This window comes from Lycorma delicatula, chromosome 5 (genome assembly GCF_047948215.1).
Source record: "Lycorma delicatula isolate Av1 chromosome 5, ASM4794821v1, whole genome shotgun sequence".
NCBI lineage: Eukaryota > Metazoa > Arthropoda > Insecta > Hemiptera > Fulgoridae > Lycorma > Lycorma delicatula.
In genome coordinates, this window is record NC_134459.1 from 147,018,515 (window position 1) to 147,043,952 (window position 25,438).

The 25,438-nt window shown below is 28.0% G+C and overlaps 1 protein-coding gene across 3 annotated transcripts in view; it reads right to left on the bottom strand.

The window, feature by feature from the left end:
* Rpn10 (regulatory particle non-ATPase 10) overlaps positions 1-25,438 on the bottom strand; it is a 52,951-nt gene that overhangs the window by 11,413 nt on the left and 16,100 nt on the right. For 2 of the 3 annotated variants that reach the window (XM_075367271.1, XM_075367272.1), the window contains exons 5-9: positions 24,861-24,992; positions 21,853-21,939; positions 15,780-15,885; positions 13,695-13,865; positions 5,147-5,429 (exon numbers count right to left, since the gene is read on the bottom strand). In XM_075367271.1, the coding sequence (XP_075223386.1) occupies positions 5,149-5,429; positions 13,695-13,865; positions 15,780-15,885; positions 21,853-21,939; positions 24,861-24,992 (777 nt within the window). In that variant the 3' untranslated portion in view covers positions 5,147-5,148. The remainder of the gene's footprint in view (positions 1-5,146; positions 5,430-13,694; positions 13,866-15,779; positions 15,886-21,852; positions 21,940-24,860; positions 24,993-25,438) is intronic. The other variant, XM_075367274.1, reaches the window with a different exon arrangement.

Consider the following 25,438-nt stretch of genomic DNA (forward strand, 5'->3'; position numbering starts at 1 on the left):
AATTATGGCTGATGCCACTGTCATGGCACCAAGCATGAAGATTGGTTACATTACCTGTAGGTTTTTTATATACTGATGTTTGAATTTGGATGTCCTTGTTTAATTTGATACTGACATCTAAATAATTTAACATTCTATTATTATCTATTTCAAATGTAAATTCTACATTTTCATTATAAGAATTTAATTGTTTAATATTATTAGATGATCATTGTTAATTACCGAGTTACATATAATGAGAATATCATCAACATACAGTGTCCATATTAAAACTTTATGTGTATGAGTGATGCCATGTACTAACTTACTCTCAAAATCCTGTAATATATTTCTGACATAATTGCTGATAGTGTAAATTCCATAGGTAAGGTATTTCTTTGTGTAAATATTTGTTATTATATTCAAAATAGCTTTATTGACGTATTTCTTATGATAGTGATTATACCTTTAATAAATTTTGGATCTTCTTGATTACATTTTAATTTATTTTTATTATTTTTATGGTTTGGTCTATAGGTATGCTAGGATACACATTAGTTATGTCATAACTAACCATTCTATTAATGTCTTTATTTACATTTAAGTTATTTAATTAATTTAATATCATAACCATTTTTACTTCCTTGTAAATACAACGATACAAGGATACTTCCTAAGGAAGTATTGTAATCACAAAAAATTTTAGTTTTTAGATTTCAATGGAAATATCCATTTTGAACATCCCTGAATCCATTTGACTAGTTTTGGCATGGCGTCTGTATGTACGTATGTACATCTGTATATATCTCATATAACTCAAAAACGATTAGCCATAGAATGTTGACATTTTGGATTTAGGACAGTTGTAACATCTAGTTGCGCACCTCCCATTTTGATTGCAATCAACTGAACCAAAAGTGTCCAAAAAAGTCCAAAATCCCAACAATTTGGATTTTGGACTTATTCTTAACTGCAGTAATAAGCCCCCATTGAGAGTGTTTCAACGATATATCATAAGTGATACTTATCTTCATTGGTTCTAACGTTATAGCCAAATAAAACTTTAATTAATGAAATATTTGGATCTTACAAGGGGATGGCACATCGACTCGAATCTGACTTCATTTCTATTTTTCAACTTTTTTTTTAAAATTTAAATATGCTGTTTTATTAAATTAACTTCCGACTGAAAAAAAATCAGAAGTTATTGGTGAAATATAATTTTATGTACTTTTCATTTTAATTCAAAATTTTTTACAGAGGTTAATAATAAATCAATATATTTAAATTTAAAAAAATAAGTATAAGAAGTTGGATTCGAATCAATGTGTCCATGGTTGCAGATCTGACAAGTTCTTATTTACACACCACATAACTACTTAGCGATATGAAACAAAATTAATATATAAACCAATACTGTATACTGAAACTGTATATAAACTATACTAATACTGTGTATTAACTAATATTATATATGTAGGTTCTGTATACTGATACAGACACCAAAAAAAATGTGAACACTGTGATGTCCACCACAATGCAATTGTGTAACTGTCCACTTTATTAAAGAATTGGAGGACCGTATCTCATTTTCAAATGAAATAAGTTTAAATGAGGTGTGTATAAAATGTGTATATGTAATTTAATGGTATTTTAAATTATCATTACAATTAAAAATTGATCTAAACTTTTTGTTACTTTTAGAAATTTTTTAGTCGAGTCATTAATTTCCTCATATTTATTATCAAAAATGTATTGTTTCATTAAGTTATTAAACAGCGTTTCTAAATGAATATCAGAGTTTTAAAGCTATGTAATATTTCTCTAGTTTCATGTACAGTGATTAATTATACATGAAATGAAAGAGCAACTCAAACAGTTTTAGCTGTGCGCAAACTATTAAACTGTTTCCTGCACCTTCCGCTTGAAAGCGCTAGTAGCAAAGATGGCAACCCTCCAACAGAAAGTGTTCTGTGTTTTGCAGTTTGCAAAGTGTAAATCTGCAATTAAGGTTCAACACAGAACCTGAACATAGAATCTGAATTAAGGTTTAACATAAAAGAGTACACGATCACCAAGTGTGTCTGAAGACAATGATGAACATGTAAGAGTCATACTCCTAGGAAATCTGTCAGAAAGGCTAGTCGCGAATTAGCAATTCCAGTGACGTCTGTATGGAGGGTTTTAAGAAAACACTTACAATTGCGTTCATATCGTTTACAGCTGTTACAAGCTCTAAAACCTACAGATTATGGTTCGTGTGCTAGCTTCACAAATGAAATGATGCATCATGACGATGAAGACGTTCTTTATTATGTCATATTCAGTTATTCAGCGAAGAATCAAAATTTCATGTTAATAGAAAAGTAAACACGCATAATGTGCATATCTGGGAATTAGAAAATCCTTATGAAATATTGTAGTGTGAACCAGACTTCCCAAAACTGAACATTTTTTTGTGCCACATCCTGATAGCAAATTTATAGGCCATTCTTTTTTGTGGAAGCAAGTATGTCTGGAATGATGGAAACACTCCAAGTTTCTTACTTTTTCAGTAGATTTTGATGTGCACTCCCTCAGTTGCTCTGTAGATGTCAAGACAATATTACATCTCTCAGCATACGTGTCAAAGAACATTCAGTGTAATAGAAGAAACAGCTTCAGTAATCCTTTCTTTTAAATGGTCCAGCTTTTGAACTTGAAAGGAATACAATTATATACTGCATAAACCCAAACATAAAAATTTGTGGAGGTAAAGTCTGGAGACCATGGGAACCATGGTCAACATCCTCTTCATCCAATCCATCGTTGAGGAAATATTTCATTCAGAAAATCCAGCACGATTGTGGCAAAATGTGGAGGAGCTCCATATAACTGTTAATAGAATTCTCCAATAATTCCAATAAAAAAGAAGGTGGTAATAACCCTGTATTATCCAATAGCACTCCACTCATTAACCTTTTCATTGTCATGCTGATATTCAATAACGGCATGTGAAGGTTCAGTACCCCATATACAAACATTATGCTGATGTACTGGTCCAGAAACATGAAACATTGCCTCATCACTGAAAATAAACTTGTTTAAACATTCATCACTCTGCTCTAACCTATCCAGAATGTCTACAGCAAAATCAAATTCTTTCAATTTGTCCTGTTGATAAAGCTGTTGTAACACCTGAATTTTATATGCAGTGACGTGTAACCATCTTTTTAACACACTGTGAACAGTTTTAAGAATGTCCAACCGTCTAGAAGACTTCCGCATAGATTTCTTCAGCCTATACAAGAAACTTCATGAACACACTGTTTCAATTGTTTCATCAGATGACCATCCTGGATGTGTTTGCTTCAGTAGGCTGCTTGTTTGTTTTAGTTGTTTGTCTCATCACCAAATGTTTTTTTCATGCGGGGGGCTTCATTGTAAATACAACAGTATTCATATCTAATACGTGTAACTGACTTAAACATAGCAAGCCACAAAAACATTGAACTATCCTCTGCACCACAAACACGATTAACATGCATGTGCTGCTAGCATTTACTGGAAACACAATGTGTGTGCGTTAGATTTCACACTCATAAGGTTACAGTGTTTCTCTTTCTTTTAATGTACAGTTCATCTCTCTAAAATGCTTTGTTCCGAAGCTATAACTACTTAAAAATCTCACAATTATTTCACAGACACACTGTAAATAGATCACAGTTATGCTTATTTTATGAGTTTATAACATTTTATGTTGCTTTTATTTTTAGAAATATTTTAATTCCATAACTATGAACTTAATCTCTACTAGACAACTCAAAAAGTAAAACATTTTCATTCTACATAAATAAAAATCTAAGGATCTAATGAAAGTTAATATTAAATGGACTTGCACTGTGTGTGTTAATACGGAAACCAAAAAATAAGTATGATTATTTTTAACTGAAGGAGAATATAGTAACAAATCACCTTTCTGCTTGGAAGAAATAGGAAAATGGGGAGTGAAAATAAGCACACAGAATACAAAAAACAATGTTAGTAACAAGAAAAAGGAGAAAATTGTTAAAATTTTTAGGTGTTTAGATGTTTTACACCCTAAATTATTTGAAGGTGGTAAGATCAATCAGGAAATTATCAATAAAGTGCAAATGGCAGGAAGACTTTATCAAAATGTCAGTAGTTTAATATGGGATTAAGGAAGTGAGCCAATTTCATTGACATGCTCTCTCTACTCCATATTAAACAAAAAATATTCATGGTTACAATTCTGGCATGTAGCTTAGAATTTTGAGTGACTTTAAGAAGTAAAGATATCAAAGCAGTAAAGGAACTGAGTAAGAAATGCTATCTAGGATATAAAACAATATTGAAGATAATTAAATAGGGTAGGCTAAGAAGATTTGAACACTTACAGCCATGAGTAGCAATATATATCCTCATATATATTATGATGTATATATATATATATATATATTTACTCATGTATATATATATATATATATATATATATATATTTACTCATGTATATATATATATATATATATATATATATATCATGATATATATTCTCATAAATAATAGGAAGGCCAAGAAAAAGACTGTTAAGATTGTATAGAAGATCTGAAAAAGAATAATTAGATTAAGTTTTCATAGAGGAATTATGGAGAGATGGAGTCAAGTGCAGATCCATGATCTGGAGCCTGAACCTATAATGAAGACAAAGGATGATGAATTATCATTTTAAATTACTTTCTTTTTTTTAAGTAGTCAGTTAAATGAGTTTAAATTTATTCAAAAACTTTTTTTATACATTTTCATGGTCATTTTTAATACGTGAATAATTTAATGATTAAATAATCACTCTACACAATGCATTACAAAACCCTGCAACGTGTTTGTCTTAGAAACTATTTAATCACTTTTATCGGCTATTCCAATCATTAATTCACAAATAATTACATAATGAAAATATACACTGAAAATCGAATGTTTTGGTTTGACCAAATTAATGTAAGTAAAGCCATGTTTGAGTAATGAAGCAACAAACTTACATTAATATGTACAAAATGATCAAACACATCCTTATTTTGGTAAGGTAAAAATAAATGATGATAGAAATTAAAACACAATGTAGTAATGGAATGAAAAAACCTCAGATTAAACACATAAAAATAAATTATACCTTTATTTTTTTTCCTGGTCTTTTGTTTGTTTCTTATCTTTATCTTTATCCTTAGAAAGTGAAGTAACTGCTTGACGTACAGCTTCTGACTGTGGATCGACTCCTGGAAGGTTTTCTAAAACACTTTGAAGAAATGCAGGGTCATTCATGACTTCACCGTAGTCTTCGACTTCCATAGGTGTTGCTTCTTTCTCTTTATCTTTCTTTTCAGATTCATTAGCACTAGTTCCGGCACTACCACTCACAGCAGCACTTGTTCCAGCAGATGCTGAACTGGGTTCTTCTAAATAAAAAAATAAATAGAATTATACACTTCATAATGTAAGCCAATTATTCCCCTTTATTAGTTATTCTAATAAATATTAGTCCTCACTGACTGACAGTCACTTGTTCAGCACTACATATAAGTTACCCATAACAGTAGAGAATTAAGTCCTGGCAGGAAGCTTTTATAATATATATATATATATATATATATATATACATTTTTTATATATATATATATATATACATTTTTTATATATATATATATATATATGTACACACTTATATCTACAAAATTGAATCACCTAGTTTTGTAATCCCACTTCATAATTTTTGAATATTTTTCTTAAAATGAACTCAAAAGGTCTTTTTGATTGTTAAAAACAAGTAATTTGAAATGGTGTATCTTTTTATATGTCGTGCTGGGAAGCAGAGTGCCCACCCATTTATTTACTTATTTTACATTTTTTGTAGTTTTTTAAGAAAAGTTATTATAATTTGGTACAGTTGTGAAGCATTATAACATCAGTAAAAATCTGTTCAAAATCAAATTTTGCAATTTGTTTTAATGTTTCCTTTAGAAAGACACATTTATTTTTATTAACATACAATAACCTAAATCTATTATAGTTTAAAAGTATTATGGTATTTTTAAGCAGGCAGGGCATTTGATTACAGGCTGTAAAGTCCTTATTGTTTAATCATTGTAATTTATATTTATCAGAATTATTTCTAAGTGCATTACATGAGATTCAAATTTCAAACAACAAGGCTTTAATATGAATTTTGTTATTAATTATACATATTTATAGAAAGTACTACAGACTATATTATAATTCATTTTATTAGTCTAATAAATATATAATCCAGAATTAAATTAGCAGCAAAGCTCATAAACATGAAGTATTAAATACAAGTAGAAACCTACACCAAAGTGAAACAGGAACTTAAGTAAAATCTATTAACAAAAAAACAAATAACTGACATAGATTTTATAACATCCTACCCCTACTAAAGGGCATTTGTAAGTATGTCTGTCTATGTATCCATCCCCCTTAGCTGAGAACATGCTTATATGATTGAACATACTGCCTGTCAAATTCATATGATTTTTTTCTCTCTTAAATGTTTATAAACAATAAGTAAGAAGCAACACCAATAAATAAGAGCAAAAAGAAACAATATGCTTACATGACTGAACATGCTATCCGTAAAAAAATCATAAAATTTTTTCTTAAACATTATTAACAATAAACAAGAATAGTAATAATAATTATAAAATAAATTTTACTACCATAATTCATTCATTCAATATTGTAGCAAAACAACTATTTTTGATAGAAATAAATCGATACTGAAAATACTATCTATTGATTATCCATTTAGAATTGTATATACAATTTTTTTTTTTGGCCTTGTCATTACAATTAAACATACATATAGGCAAAACACATATAGGCCAAATCAAATGGTAAACAACAATAGAAATGAGAAAAATCCTATTTATTTGAATCCTATATATCCTCCTTAGTGATTTATTGATTTTGAAGCCAACTTCTCTTTTATTTTTATGTTAAGGAAGGTTAGTTTCATATTACGATAATTTGATTCGTAAATTGAATATAATAATAAATAAATAAATTTTATTTACATTTAAGCTGCCGGCTCTCATAGTGAGTGAATTTTCATGTTGATATTATGGATCTTGATGAAAATATTAAGAGTGTGCAATCTTTAAAAGATGTCTAAATCGATCTAAACCAAATTTAATTGGGAAGATTTGCTGATATTTTTTTGTTTTTCCTTGAACAATTTTCATCATTAAAAAAAAAAAACATTTTTACACAAGAAGTAATCAATTTCGGTCACCTAATAATCCCATTCCAAGATGCAACCTGCCTGGAGAGCCTAGTTGCAGAAGTGTGCCATGGGCACACCCTGCAGTTAGTATAATTAATAAAGAAATGTCATCATTAAAACTGGACTTCATGAATATCTGTCTAGCTATTTTCACAGTTACTTTACACCTTCTTTTAATTTTTAGCAGACTATAAAATTAAAAAAATTAGCAAGCAAAAGTAACAAAGAGTAACATAAAACAAACTGTTTCATGCACATATTGGCATATGTATTATACAGGACTACTAAAAAAAGACCTAAGAATTTTATGGTACATTAAGAATGATTAGGAGGCCCAGTTTTACCGAATAACCATCAGGCTCAAGTTGTACTTTTTAAAAACCTATTTGATAGGAAACACAGAACCCAGGCAGGTTTATGAGTAGAGCTGTCCTTATAAATTCACAACTATAAAGGGCCCAGTAACTCATAGAGGTCCCACATCATTAATACAGATTCAGTGATCAAAGAAAGCCACAGGGAAGTAAAGCATCAAGGGTAAGAGAGCGACAGATAGTGATAAAAAAATTATGCAGTCTAATAGAAGATCACAAAATGAGACAAACAACTCCACCCACAGGAATATCTCAAGACTGCCTCTAGGAAATGGACATCTATTCTCCTCGCATCTTTTAACATAATCTCCTGGAAGAATCTTTTTCCAGGATGGAGCTTCCAGGATGAGGATTTTTGCTCAATAATTTTATATTGACAAGTTATGTATATATAATGTAGCAAGAGGCTTTTCCAGAATAAAGCATATCTTAGAACAAACTAACTTCTAACTATCTTAGGGTATAACTAACTTATTTGAGTTTTCTCCCAGAAATAATTGCCATAAAAAAAATCAGTGAAATCTCATTTCCTTTTTTTAAAAATTTACCTGTAGCAATAAGAAAGGATTTACACTTAGCATTAACATTTTTGTTATCAATATTACAAACAGGTATTGGTATTTCATAATTTTTATTTAAATATATTTATTAATATCAGTAATCTTTATTTTTTTTTATACGAGTTCATATGGTACCAGTAATTTCTTGAGATTAATTAATAAATTTAATTTTTATTCATAATGTATATGTTGCAATCTGTTCAAATTACAAAAAATAAGCAACTGCAGCACAATGAGATAAGAATGATACATATTACTTGTAAATGAATTGCAGTCTTCCACAGACCTAGGCTGACCATTCCTGAGATGTGTGGTTAACTGAACCCCAACCACAAAAGTACACGGGTATCAACTTTCTAGTATTCCAGTCATCACAAAATAACTTACACTTACTAGGAACTGAATCCCAGAACCTTCACTTTTGAAAACCATATGTTAAAGAGCTGATCTGCTAAAAACATTTTAAACTAAACCAACCCAAAGGATTAATATATAGCAGTCCCATTTTTTAAAATAATGAAAAATCCTCTTTTCGTTAAGCATTTTTTCAATTTGAAAAAATTTAAAAAAAAATCAAGAAATGGCAGAAGATATTTCAAAAAATTTTAAATAAATTCCCTAGAACAATAACAGTTCAATAAAATATAACAATTCATAAGATAATAAAATTTCAACTTTGCTATCATGCAATAATATAAACATGACATGCCAGTTATTACATCATATTTACATATTTAATAGTCTGGAAACAATCCAGTTTTGCATACCATTCTATTTGAAATAACATTTTATGATAAAATTACTGCATTATTTTGTTTATTAGGCCATTCAAACAAAATAGGAACTTCTCAATTTGCTCTGTTCTGTACTTATATATATATATATATATATATATATATATATATATATATATATATATATATATATTTGTATATTTAAGTTTACTTATCAAATGGGCAATTTATTTAATAGTAAGTTTTTCTGGTTTTGTTTTTCAAATAATGTGACAATTTATACTATCCACACAGACTATTTGAAAAAATATCTTTTCATTGCTTTCTGGATAAAATTGCTTAATGATAGATACATGGTCTGATGTCACTATTTTGATACAAAAATTCAAGAAATTAATTCTAAAAATTTTCTTGGTGAAATATTCCCATGGGACTTATATCATTCTTGGCAATAGTTTTGACATTATTTCTCTGACCTCAGTTTTACATTTTATCCAAGCAGCATTTTGATTTTCCTAAAGTTTATTTGCATGTCTGTTATACAAATATGAAATAAATTTCAAATAAAAAACATCTGGGACATGTGATATTAAAAAATTTTCAAGAAACTAAAAATCACTTAATAACAATGTCAAATTTAGAGTTGTAGTTGATTTTAATATCCTCGAACTTTTACAATTAAAAAAAAATTATTTTATTTATATAATATTTAAAAATTTTAACTTTCATGCCATGGTTATTTTCCAAAAACAACTGTCAAAACATGTAATATAATTATACCAGTTATATAGCTTTTTGTCGATTTTTCTTGGAAATCTTCCACTTGTGGAATTATGTATTAAATTAATACATAATTAATTTAATTTATGTATTAGCCTTTTAGGTAGATTTCATAAGAAAGCTACCTATTGTTATGAGTACCATGATTCGACTTCTGGAAATTTTTGACATATCTTCATGTTTCACATCCCGAAGACCCTAAAACCACTGTCAGCTCAAAAGTTTATATGTATAACTAAGTATACATATATTTCACTTTCTTGTGGACACGATAACTGCCGTAATTTTCTACCAATCACTTTCAAATTGTTCCTTAGAAAGAACTTGTCCCAAAATCTCAGTAGAGTACATTCACGACCAAAATCAAACCATGGGGGTGGAAATGGGGGGCTTTTACAAAAAAACAAAATATCGCTATAACTTTCTTATTAAGTAAAATATCAAATTTGTTTAAAGTTCCTACTAATCTTTGGATAAAGGCCTAACACTTATGTAAGTAAAGTTTATTGATATCACCAACCATTGGCCCAGGCGGGGTGGAAAAAATGGGGTTTTGAAGACCAAAACAGAATCTTACCTCCCTTAATAAGCACAGTATTGAATAAATTTAAAGTGATCATTAGTCCTCTAAACATTACCTAAAACTTTTGTCTGAAATAATTTTTGATATGACCAACCCTTAAAGCAAAGGTGACCAAAATGTTGCTGGAATTGTAAGAAGTCATATGCTAAACATGTGAAAATTTTTTTCATATGCAACCACTGTCATACTGAGTAATTTTGAGGTTTTTCTTAACTTTAAGGTGGAAATCTTTTTTATCCCCTACTTAGCAACAGTGAAATCTATCTCCACCTTCTGGCATGCCAAAAGCGATTTTTTTAATTTGTTTTTTTTATTTAATAAGTACCTCAGTGATAATGAAGTAGCTCAGTGAACACTAATATGCTCTGAAAAACATCATGTATCATCAAGTGACAAAAAATTTACTTTACTGATAAATCGCACAATATGTACGCATCAATTTTTTTAAAAATTAAATTATCATACACATTCTGTTATAGAAGATAGCTAGATCTACACTTCAGGCCCCAGGATGTGAGCCCTGATAACATAAACAAAGAAAGTCCTTTAAAATACTTTATTTTATAAAATAAATTACAATTTAAAAAAATTAATTTAAATTTTAATGACATCAATAAAACAAAATCAACTGCTTATGGACAGATTTTTCTAATTAATAAAATAAATTGTATCAGTTTGATTTATTTTATTATTATTATTACTATTGTTATATTTATTAAACACAAAAAGAAATAATGAGTAAAGAACTGAATAAAAAATAATTAATAAATCAGAAAACTAAAAATAGAATAAACTTGAAGACACTTGAACTGATCAGCTACTAACTTATCAAGGATAGTGTGTCAGGAGCATGAACATTAAGAGCTATATTATTCATAAATATAATATCTATAGAAAATAGAAAATTATCAATAACATTTTACACAAATACTTTAAATTCAAGTTTTATTTATTTATTATTAGTATTATTTATACAGCAGATATCACATAGTCATTCTGAACTGAATTATATAATCTTAATTTTGAATCTATATATATATATTCTATATATATATTAATAATATTTAATATTTTACAAAATATAAACCACCAAAATACAGAAATGACATAAATTAAACTTACCATACTAATTCCAAGAAATGATTTTCACGAGATCCTGCCATCTTCAGTTGTTATTAAATTGTATAATTACATTAAAACGTATTCATTTATAATTTTGTTAATTTTATGAAATGTTTTCTTTTGTGAAAATTTTGAAATTTTTATGGACAAATATGCAAATTCTGTTTAGTAATGAGGTGGTATAATACTAAAAACATCATATTTTCCTTTGTTCTATTATTGTCATTTTGCAGACTGTTAGATTGTATTTTTATTTAAATCATCATCTTTGAATGTGATCTGGTGGTTTATCATTTTATATTTTTGTTTATATTTATAAATGTAATATTTCTCGAGTATATTAATTTTTTTATCATTATTACAAACTTTCAAAATCTCCAAATTATTTTTGCAATCAATAATACTATGTTTGCATTCTAACAAATGGTCAGCTACATTAGATATGTCTCTTTTATTTTGTTATTGTAAGCTGTAATGTTCTGTAAATCTTCTTTTGATGATTGGTTGGTTTTGCCAATATAAATATTATTACTATATTCATTGCATTTAATTTTGTGTATTCCTCTTAAAACATTCTATTATTTTTATCAGTTGAATTGATTTTGCTAAGTTAATATACATATATATATATATATATATATATATATATATATATATATATATATATATATATATATATATATATATATATATATATATATATATATATAAATTCACCATTTTAAAATCTATATAATTTTACAATAAATATCAGAAATAAACTAGAAACTGTTAAAATTATAAATATTAAGTATATTTAATCAATATTTTAAAAGTAAAAAGCAGTAATTAACATTAAGAATACTATGCTAGAATTTTCTTATTAAAACAAAATTTTGAAAAATATAGTTGTGTGAAACAATCATTTGTAACTGCATAAATGAATATAAAGTTCTGTTTATCTCCTACACTATCACATGTACTATTGACCAATGATTACTTCAATAAATTATCTGATTACTGGAGGTGGACCAAAATTTTAGTAATATCTGCACTTTTAAATACAAAAAGATAAATATTATTTATTTAACTAAAATCTGAATTATACAAATACTTTTGATGTGCTCATCAAATACATTATTATTATGATTATAAAGATAATGATTTAAGAATATCTCTCTATAACGTGAAAGAGTAGTGATAAAATAGAAAATGAAATAAATGTCTGAGTCACCTTCAAAATAAACCTATCCAACTCATTAAAAATCATATCCAACATTAAAGATTTGTTTTTCAAATATGTCTTATAAAATTTAAAAAATAGCCTTATCAGTAAATCTTACAAAATTAGACAATTTAGGGAGAGCTGCTGCCTTAAAACAGTAAACATCAAGCAAATTCTCTGTTTTATAATTACAGTTAATTATATTAGAAATATGAAAAATTACATCCCTAAAGTCTGAAAACTGCTGAAAAGATATTCATTAACCTTATTTTATTATAGAAAGTAAACTGTACACTTCCATCAAGTGAAATCTACATAGAATTAAACTTAATCTTAAAAAAATTGTTTTCCTTCTGGAATTTCTTTACTCAGTTCTTTGGTTTCACTTTAAATGTAATTACGTTTTCATTAAACTTGCTATTTTTTTCATTTAGATTAAAAATTTGTTTTATAATATGAATTTCAACACAAAGATCTAAAATGGATTCATTTAACTCACTTGCCCCTAATCACAGCAGCTCAATTATTTCCTACAAGAAGATAAGACTTAAAAGCACGTTCTTTTTTTAAAAAATAAAGAAAGATCTTCCCACCTACCAAAATCTGACAATCATAATTTTTTCACTATCATTAAAAGAGTATCAGGACAAAAATTGTGAATGAGCAACAGCAAAAGCCACTAAACAGAACTGAAAACAATATAGTGCAAACACAAGTCTACTTGTCACAACAAACTTATTCTAACCCTAGTAATAAATAAATATATCAAGGGGACATAGTAAAATTCTTTCAACAGATTCTGTATATGGCTAATTTAATCAATCATATGGTAAGCCATGCTTCTGAAGAAAAAAGAAACAAATTACCATTAATAACTATTCTCCTAATACACCTCTCCACAGCTATTTACAATTTATAAAATTAAAAGCTAAAATAATTTATTATAAATATATTTTATAAATTTGCATTAAATGAATATATTTTATAAATTTGCATTAAATGAATATATTTTAGCTATGAAAGTCTAAAAAAAAAAAAAAAAAAAAAAAGACAGTTAAGGAACTTACGTGAATCTTGCATTGACATTTGCATAGCAAAAGCAATCTGTTCTTCTTCTGTCATCTGAGCGAAATCAGGTTGACCACCAGATGTTTTAGTACCGGTGGTTGCGGGAGTTTCTTCTTGTCCTTCCATTGACATTGCAAGAGCTCTCTCAAGTAGCATTTCCTCGCTAGGTGCTATAACATATGCAGAACATTATCACTAAAAAAGTGAATAAGAAATCAAATCTATCACAAACATAATTAATCTACAATATTTTCTGGAATATTAATTGACTAATTGTCAGTAAATTAAGGCAATTTTCAGGTATTTATAAGGATTTACAGGGAAGTTCTATGAATGGCTTTTGTTAATTCAACGTTCAATATTAATTACACAATCCCCTGTAAGCGAGCATAAACCATTTAAATTAAGAACTACACTACAAGAAGAATATTTTATTGATAAATGAACAGAAATTAGTAACTGTGATGACTGCCTCTAGTTCTTAGTGAATGGTTTGTATAAAGAAAAAGAGGTAAAAATAAAGAGACAAATACTTAAATACTGATATTCAAATAACTTTAAACTATAAATCAGTGATTCACAAAGAGAGGTATTAAAAACCCAATTCACTACATGAAAAATGCTGACAACAAAGATGTTATAATTTCCTGGCATTGCTTATGCTTATGGTGGAAAAACCTTTTAACTTTGATTGGCTCCCCTACCTCCAAAATCTCCCACAATGTTTTTTTGGACCATTTGCACTACTACTATGCTTAAAAAGACAAAAAAAATTGTTAAAAAATGAATAAGTAAAAAGATACCTTTTTTATTTTTAGGAAAGGGGAGAATTAGGGGGTAAAATTAAAAAAAAAAATGATATAAGCATGTATGCATGTATTGAAATTAATATAATGTGAGGTTATATTTGGAAAATTTTGAGAATTGAACCCAAAAGAAAATATCTACCCCATCCCCTATATATTGACTCCAAAATTTTAACAACAAATTGTCCCATACACACTGTCCTATGCCAAATTTCTTAAATATCGGTTTATCTAGTTATTAAGCTTCAAACATGCCAACACATACTTTACCCACTATTATTTTTTTTTTGTTTTTTGGGGTTCCTGGATTATGAAATATGGAGAAATGCAAAAAACCCAGTAACCCATTTTTTGAACGATTACCGTACTTCCTTCTTGCAGTATAGCTCTAGAACTATGATGCCAAGAAAGAAAAAAATTGTTACTGCATTGTTTGTAATATTAGAGGATATTAACATTAAAATTTATGTTCATCACTTCCTTAACCATTTAGTTAGCTCTGAATTTTATCGTTCATTCTTAACAATTTAAAGAAAACGTTGACACACTTTGATGTCTAAAAACAATGCTAGCACTCTCTTCAACTTAATTCATTCATTGCAGATGAGTCATACATGGCAATCTTTGACCATTTATTCCTGCACAGCCATATAAGATTCAACGTAAAATGATGATTTTGAACTACGGATTGCTGGCTATAAACTGCTGAATAAGAATAAAAGATATTAATTATGACTATCTGAAAATATGGCCTATTTCATCAGTTTCATGAATTATATTTCATCACTATTTTAGTGGTCCATTTATTAATATTTATACTGACTGTCATTTATACTGATTAATCCAGGAAATGAAATGTATATATTTGAATAATTTAATATATATCAAAATCCAATTGATCAATTAGTTATATATAGTACTACAGATTTACTTATATCTCTGCTAGCCAAATAACACTATATGAGAAAGAAAAATTCATCAAGGTAGACAAGAATTTCAATATAATCATGAACACGTTTTTCCAAGTTTTGATAAAAGCTGCAACAATCTTCTGCCCATCAAACTCAAAAAATTGTCTTGATCAGATGAAATTCCAAAACATACAACTCCTACCCATGAAGCAGCACTGGCAATCCCTCTCATGGGAAATTCAGTCTGACTTGAAAGACATCAGTCATTGAGGTTTCAATCAAAATAATAGGTTTCAATTTAAAAAAATTAAATTGATGCTTATATTGGTAAAAATAAATTCAAGCATAATAATTCATAAAAATTTACCTTCTTTAATTGTTTCTGGTCGAGAACTTTCTTTATCAGTAGTTGTAGCTTTTCTAGCTTCTTGCTCTTGACGTTGTCTTTGTTCTTCCATAGAAACACGTAAAGCCTACAAAAAAAAATATATATAATCAATAATAAATAAAATAAAAATATCACTTGCTGCTTATCTTTTTAAATTCTTCCACATTAGCGGTGTGCACTGCTCATAAATTTATTAAAAACTTTTTAAAAAATTTAAAGAGTAAAGCATTGGTGAAAGACCATCTCCTTAAGTCCTGTTTTTATTTGGAATAATTTATAGACTTCACTTAAAGACTTGATTTTAGATACAGTATTAAAGTGAGTTTAATAATTAAATTTATGGTTTTTTGGTCAACTTTGTATTCTTTTAATGTGTTAAATATGGGTTTTTCTTCTACTGAATCATAAGCTTTTTGAAAGTTATTATTTGATTTATTAGAGAAATGTTTATTTTATTTTTATGTAATAATTTTTTTAGAAGATTTTAAGTTTCTTTTATTGGAATTTTTGTATACTAATTGTTTAGATCTTATTAAACTAATATGTCATTGCTATCTAATTTTTTTTTTTTATAGTTTCAAGACTACTTTTGATGTTGTAAGTCATTATTTCTTATCTTGGAGTTCTTGGAGTTGGAGTTGGCACCCCCACAGGTGAAATGAAAGGGGGTCACAAAATTAGCCTACTACTTTACATTGTTCATTGTTCATCTGATGGAATGATGAATGGATACAATAAATAGTAGAATTCATATTATTATAAATTCATCCAATAGATAGATGAGTATACTGTTCAGTTAATACTTTCCTTCAAATTAACATTTAATAATATGAATACGGATTAACATTCTTCTTTTTTTAATAAAAAATTGTTTTTTTCTACATTTTAATATGAGGGTGGTTTGAAAAGTTCTCGACCTGATAGTGAAAATAGGAATTTATGTTTTCCAAAGATTATTATTTTTAAATTTAATCTCCTTTAATATTAATACATTTAATCCAGCAGTGTTTTAGCACCATTATCCCATCTCTGCAGTGTTCCTATGGAAGTGCTACAATGTATCCATATATAGCTGCAATTGCTTCTTGGCTGGATGAAAAACGCTGTACAGGGAGGAAAACTATGTTTTGGGAAGAGTAGAAGTTCAAAGGAGCCAAATCTGGGAATAGAGTGATGTTCTAGCACTTCATAGTGCAAATCCCTCAATTTTCCCACTGCCAACATAATTTTGTGGGCAGGTGCACTGTCCTGATGGAAAATGATTTTTTCTTCTGCAAGCCGGGTCCTGTTTTCATGAATTTTTGCATCCAGTTTCATTAAAAGGTTAGAATGGTATTCCCCAGTCATTGTTTTAATTTTTTCAATATAAGCTGATTAACAGAATTCCTTTCACATCCTGAAAAACCGATGCCATGACTTTTCCTACCAATCGCACCACCATCTTCAAAGAGATTGGGCTAAATTAAAGAAACGAAGGAGCATCTAGACTTATAGAATTTTCAACTATCTATACACCAGTGATTGTGAACATCTGTTCTAATCACAGAAGAAACAGACGGTTAAGATCAAGAAATAAAGGAATAGACAGATTATAAGTTAGATAGTGAGTTTAAAGCCAAATTACACAAGGTAGCAACTTCTAACTGCTTAAGAGTAACTTAAAGTTCAAGAAATCCAAGAAAAAATGAGAACAAAAAGGTAGAAGATAGGCAGGCTGAAAGGGAATCATGTGATATTAATACATGAACAAATTCATAGACAGAGATTAAAAGTTACTAAAAAAAAGAAACTTCAGTGTAAAATCAATTGATAAAACTAAAAAAAAGAAAAATGAAGACAAGAGAGGAAGCATTAGGCAGTAAACTAATGACAGAAATACAAAATAATGAGAAATACAAAAAAAATGATGATGAATACAGAAAATAAAAACATGCAAAAGATGATGAAGGGAGAAAAAAGCATACTAACATATAAGGAATAAAATTAATAGAAAATAAAATATTTCACTCAAGGTATTTCAGAAGATAGAATTAAGAATGAAGCCACTGATAGAACATTTGTAGAGTAAAAGAAAGTATTTGATAAACTAGAATGGAATAACATGTTTTCAATTTTAAAGAAAACTGAACTGATATACATAGAAAGAATTTTTATATACAATCTATACAAGCAGGTAGCAGTGATAGGAGTAGAAGATTAAGAAAGGCAAGCTCTGATTCAGAAAGGAGTGAGGCAAGGAAGTAGACTATTTCTATTTTTTTGTAACTTCTATATAGAAGAAAGAATGGGGGAGCAGGAAATGAAAGATAATAGAATACAGAATTAAATATTATGTTCTTGCAGAAACACAATGTAGCAGAAGTAGAAGAATTTTGTTATTTAGACAATAAAATTATAAAAAAAAAAAATTATAAAAAAGAACTTGGATAAAATGAAGTGTAAAAAATTCTAGAACTATGTAGTTGTGGAAATAAAAGAAATTCTGCTCTGAATACATTGTTCTTATCTAAATGGTGAATAGAAGCATTAGACTCCTTTTCGATTAGGAATTAAATTTCTAATCAAACTTTTTAAAATCAAAAGTAAGGAAACAGTCAGATTTCATATATTGGTCTTACAAAAGAAGTAGTATGTAGAAAATAATTAAAATTAAAATAAAATGTTGGAAAAACCATAAGCTATTCAAATTATCAGCTGTTATATATAACATAAGTTGGCAGAGAATATTAATAAAAAAGAAGAAACCAAAATTTAAATAGATTAGAAAAGAATAGGTAAAGGGAGGCAAGGAAAAACCTAAAAGGAAGTTCTGGAATCATTCAGAAGTTAATCCTAAGAGTACAGCTAACAATGATGATTGATAGAAATGAAGCCAATGACCAATGTTGATAAACTCAGGCTCATGAAATTGTAGGTAAGGTAATATAAATAAGATTTGATTTCAATGTGAAACACTTTATGGAAAATTAACCTGAAAAACAAGTTCGCAAACCATTAATGAATTTGGAATAAGCTATTAAGCTAAAGTTTAAACTGAAATCTTGAATAATCAGGCCTATTTTTTAAGAACCGGTTAGTATTTTTAATAATAGAAAAGTAAAAAGTGATAAAAATGATAGTAAAGCAAATAATAATTACAACAAATGTATATTAAAGCTGTAAAGGACATATAAACATCCAGACACTAAAACATAAGCATAAACAGGAATGGATGAACTGCATCAAGCTTGTTATATACCTAGTAAAACTGTGTATAAAGTAGATGGTAGTTCCTTTACACAAGTGATTTATTCAAAATAAAGAAATGGAAAATAAAAACAAATGTGAATACAGTACAAATTAAAAAAAAAATTTAGTAGGTTTTTATTTAAGTAGTAATGAAAAAATTATAAAAAAATACCAAAATTTTACTATTTGGAAATTACTGAATTACAGTATAAATTGTTTGGAAAAATTTTCCAATATTTAAAGGACAGCAATCTATAATAATTAATTAACTATATAACTATATTAATTAATAATAAATAACAATTAATTAATTAATTTTAAATTTATAACAACTTTTCTTTCTTTCTTTTCCCTGTTTAGCCTCCAGTAACTACCGTTTAGATAATTTCTTCAGAGGATGATATGTATGAGTGTAAATGAAGTGTAGTCTTGTACATTCTCAGTTCGACCATTCCTGAGATGTGTGGTTAATTGAAACCCAACCACCAAAGAACACCGGTATCCACGATCTAGTATTCAAATCCATGTAAAAATATCTGGCTTTACTAGGACTTGAACGCTGTAACTCTCGACTTCCAAATCAGCTGATTTGGGAAGACGCATTAACCACTAGACCAACCCGGTGGGTTAAATTTATAACAACTGCAATCTTCTTACATAACGGACATAATTAACTTTATACTATGATGACCAGTTGTTGTGATTTTTAATATTTTATAAATTTACATTCTACATTATTTAATTTTAATGATCTGAAATTGAAGAATAACTTTTCCTGAGGATGGACAAATGACCAAAAGTACTAGAAAAGAAAACACAAACGAATTGTTGGTAAGGGTTAAATTTCATTTATTTATATATAAATAATATTTAAAGAAGTAAAAAAAATTTCTCTTTTCATAATAAACTAAAATTAATAAACTAAACCAGTTCTATAACAGCAATGAAACTCTATAATTCCCTGCCTAATAATTTAAAACTATCAAATATTAAAAATAAAGTATCCATTACCAGCAATTGTGAATACTGACTATCCAAGCGCTTTTGTATTATTTCTCCATCACCAGAGATTACTGATTAATTATGAATTTTATAGTTGTGCATAAATGGGAATTAAAATTAACATTATTATGTTCATAACAGTTGAATGTTAATAGCTAAAATAAGTCAATGTTAAAAGAAAAATGTCTTGTCAGTAAGCTGCTTACAACTGTAATAAACAACAGATACAGAACAAAAGATAACAGTTGTAAACATCTTCTTTTAACATTGACTTATTTTAACTATTGACATTTAACTGATATGAACATAATAATTTTAATTTTAATTTTAATTCCCATTTATAAAAGTTTACATGCACAACTATAAAATTTACAATTAATCATTAACAATTAATTAATTAATAATTCGAAAGTGCTTAGATAGTCAGTATTCACAATTGTTGGTATGTGGATACTATATTTTTATATAAATTGTATAATACAAACAGTAACAGATGTTAAGAAAATTGAACGTAATTATCAAATACTATTATAACAAATGGAAATTATAATTATGAATAAAATCTTTTCAACTGAATTAGGATTAACATCAGGAGTTTAATTTTTTTTGGAGCGTTTGAATCTTGAAATTTAATAACTCTTCAATTTTACTAGATGAACACGGATCAATACATATAGTATAAATGAAAACTAAACTTAAAATAAATGAATATAATAAATAAAATGCTAAAAAATTAAAACTGTTTCACAGCATAAAGATCGACAAATATGTAAACAAAACACTACATGCTTATGAAAGAATTACGGATAGAGTAGGCAACCTAACCAAGTAAAATAATAACAGAATTATAGATTGATACTTTCTCTATTGATTGGTTATATACAGCGATAGGATCAGATCGCTATCCAGACTCTGCACAGGCAATAATATTTGCTTCAGTAGGATTTATTTTGTCTTGTGTATTTTTACTCTGTGTGAATGTATCGGGATATGTAAATTTCTTTCTAGTAATAAATAAATAAATAAACTCTTTGATTAAATTCAACAAACATTTTATATCGATAATGATGATCTACAAATATATTTTCTATTCAAGATAGTAAATGTACTTTTATGAACATTTATTTCCACATAGTGAAATTTCAGTACTTTTTTTGTAATTTTTTCATCACATAAAAAAAATAAAAGGTTATTTAATTTTTTTTTTAATTTTATGCTTTATAGTCTCAGACTAAAATAAATTACTATCACAATTAGTGTAATATGAAACTTCTCATACAGAATCTCAGGGAAGTGTGTTAATTTATCACTTTAAATTTATTGTTCAAATGATTACATAACTCTGCACAACTGTAGATGGATTTCTTCTGAAATATAATGATGTAGCAAAATGAATAACAAATTCAAATACACTTGTGCATAAATCTAAAGGCAGTGATTCACTGACACTACTTGACAGCTGTCCACAGATAACTCACCTTCTGATTATAAGCAGAAGCAGAGAGCATTTCTTGCTAAGCAGAGAGCATTGCTGACTGGCACTCACAGTTGTTTGAATTTCTGTTATTTGCAAACAACAAATTTTCTATGAAACCACATCTTTTTATAAAATTTGTTATCACAATACATTACCATCAACAACAAGCATGTGTGCACAATTTTAACCTTCTATCTTATCTGGAAGTAGGTTAAATATGGTTGATAAAATTCTGACCATCCTGCCATGCGACACAGTGTACAAAGCAAGTTAAATAAAAGTGAATAAAAACTGGCTACCAGTACTAAATATGACTTATTTATTTACTAACTAAAATATTTTTACCAAAGCCAATTCAGGATCTTCATTGGGATCAACTCCAAATTCAAAACCAGATGTTCCAAGACCTGCTCCTCCCATACCATCTTCACCCTAGAATGCAGATAAAAATAAACGTACTAAATGTGAACAACTGATGAGTAACCATTGATATAAAATAAATAATTAATTAATAACTACTACATATGACAAAATAAATTTTAGTCAAGTTGAATTTTGACAAACAATTACGAAGTAATGATGCATAAAATGGGTGTTAGAGGACTAAACTAAAATAAAAAAACATTCATTAAATTAGTACGTATTGAATGATGATGAACTATCTATTATCAAGTTACGTAAATTAGAAAAACTTGTAATAAATAAAATGATAAATAATTTCATATCTTTTGAAAGAATAAAATTGAAGATTGGCTTAATCTTTATCTGGAACAGTTTGCTACTTTCACTTTTTCAGTTGATGTTCCTAAATAATACTACATGTTGATTTTTTTAATAGTAAAGCTATCTAAAAGTATAAATTTTGAATTGGTGAACATGGTAGCCATGATTATGCCCACTTTGAAGAAACAGTTTCTACTTTAGCTAAAGGACAGTTTCATGTTTCCACAACACAATTGCTCTCTTCAGAAGTAAACTAGTGTATTCAAGGGTCACACAGATCAGAACAGAGTTAAACAAAATTTGTCTCCTTTAAATAAAATAAACACTTGCTCTTATTCTTAAGGAATTTATTTTGCATGCATTTTTATAGTATAGCAATATGTGCAATATCTCAAACAAGCCACATATAAATTCCTAATTTTCAAGATATTTATGCAGTAGTTACTTGCTGACTGTCCTGAACAATATCATCAATCTTCAATATCATCAATGTCAAGGGTAACGATCATAGTCAAGTATAATTCATTTTTCTAATAGTCATCTCTCTTGAAATGATAGGTTAATCATAAATTTATAGTTGTAATACATATCCATTTCATAACTGTGCTTGGGGACTAGTGAAAAATTTCAAAAAACTTTACCCTTTTGCAAAAGACAAATTTTATGATCACTATCCTGTACTACTTTCACTTATTCAAATAGTCTAACAGTGAAGAGAACTAACTGATGAAGAGGCTTTGACTTTTATCAATACGATCTCTCTTCTTTTTTTCCTGTTTAGCCTCCGGTAACTACCGTTTAGATAATACTTCAGAGGATGAATGAGGATGATATGTATGAGTGTAAATGAAGTGTAGTCTTGTACATTCTCCGTACGACTATTCCTGAGATGTGTGGTTAATTGAAACCCAACCACCAAAGAACACCGGTATCCACGATCTAGTATTCAAATCCATGTAAAAATATCTGGCTTTACTAGGACTTGAACGCTGTAACTCTCGACTTCCAAATCAGCTGATTTGGGAAGACGCATTAACCACTAGACCAACCCGGTGGGTTAAATTTATAACAACTGCAATCTTCTTACATAACGGACATAATTAACTTTATACTATGATGACCAGTTGTTGTGATTTTTAATATTTTATAAATTTACATTCTACATTATTTAATTTTAATGATCTGAAATTGAAGAATAACTTTTCCTGAGGATGAACAAATGACCATTTATCAATACGATCTGAAAAATTTTTGTCTGAATACATCATAAAAAACATGTTGTACATGATGAAAAACAAATTTAATTTTATCTGAACCAGCTTCTACAATCGTATTGTTTCTTAAAGGCAAGATATATCTGTTAGACCCACCGGGTTGGTCTAGTGGTTAACGCGTCTTCCCAAATCAGCTGATTTGGAAGTCGAGATTTACACCGTTCAAGTCCTAGTAAAGCCAGTTATTTTTACATGGATTTGAATACTAGATCGTGGATACCGGTGTTCTTTGGTGGTTGGGTTTCAATTAACCACACATCTCAGGAATGGTCGAACTGAGAATGTACAAGACTACACTTCATCTACACTCATACATATTATCCTCATTCATCCTCTGAAGAATTATCTAAACGGTAGTTACCGGAGGCTAAACAGGAAAAAAGAAAGAAAGAAGAAAGAAAGATATATCTGTTAAAAAATGTAAGCCCTCTGTAACTCTTCTCAAAAATTGACAACGCTGTTTTCTAGAAGACAGACTGTAAGAACTAACCAATCATAGGATAATTTTGGAATATTTAAAAATGTAGAAGTCTGTGGCATTTATGCTAGACAAAAGTGGACAGTAATAAAAGTGTAAAATTACAAACTAATTAAAAACATGTTTTCTATTTAATAACATATTTTTCCAAATTAATATTTTAGGTATAGTTCTAAGAGACACAGTATTATATATTTTATGATAGAAACTGTGATTATGAAAAGTAAAATAAATATAAAACCAATATTCACCTCAAATTATTATACGTTCAAGTTTCTATAAGTTTTATGAATAAAATTAATATCCATCTCAAGTTATGAACCTCAATTTTTTTGGAAGCAGATTTTAAAAATTGAACAGAAAATAAATAGGAAATTTTGTGTATAAAGATTTTTATCATAAAAAGGAATAGATTCTTGGTGTGCAAACATCCACATCTTCAACAGGAATTTAATGAATACATAAACTTCTAAAATTAAACTTAAATATATATATATATATCTTTTACTTTGAACATTTGTCATTTATAGGGTTCATCTCATGTATTCCTCATAGTCATTGAGTATATTAGACTTGACTTCATTAGTCACATTTACTTTTATACTGATTGGCAAAATTGTTTCAGCAAAATCTTCAATATAAAATAAAATCAATATTACAAATAATCGGTGTAGTAATGCAATTTTATAAAAGAAAATAAACAAAATATGTATTTGATTTTCACAAAATTACTTTAAAAAAAATCAAAACACCTGTTTTGGTACACAATACCTTCCTCAGGTGTTATGTATTCTGTTCATAACACTGTTACTTGATTTAATCAAGTAACGGCTACATCCACTGATTGTATGCAATTTTATACCTGGAAATATAGTTACCTGAATAACAGGTGATGAAATTAAAGCATCTGATAAATGAGGTCCTGGAGGAACAGTAACAAGGTGACTGCCAGATCCATCTTTACCATTTAATGTATTTATAAACGCAGTTAGCATCTCATTGTTACTAGTCTACATGGAAAAAAAAAATTAATTGACAAAATGTTATATATTAACATTAATACACACATATATATTATATATATATATATATATATATATATATATATAAATCAGAATAAGTGTGTGTGTGTGTGTGTGTGTGTACATGTACTTATGTTCAATTAAATCTCAAAATACACCTTTCAGGTGTATATTTTTCTGCATAACTCAAGTATAAACAGGTAGTAGCTTACTGTATTTTACACTATTATTTTTTGTGTAGTAATATTCCTTGTCACTAAAAAGATTGTATTCTATAAGGAATAGCTGTATGTTTGCTGCAAGTGAAATTTAGAAAATAAATCTTTATTGTTTTTTTTTTATTTACCATGCATGTAGACTGCTCTTGAAATATAAACAATTTAACAGGAAATTCTGTTGCATTAATTATCATAATTAGGCGAATGACAATATTT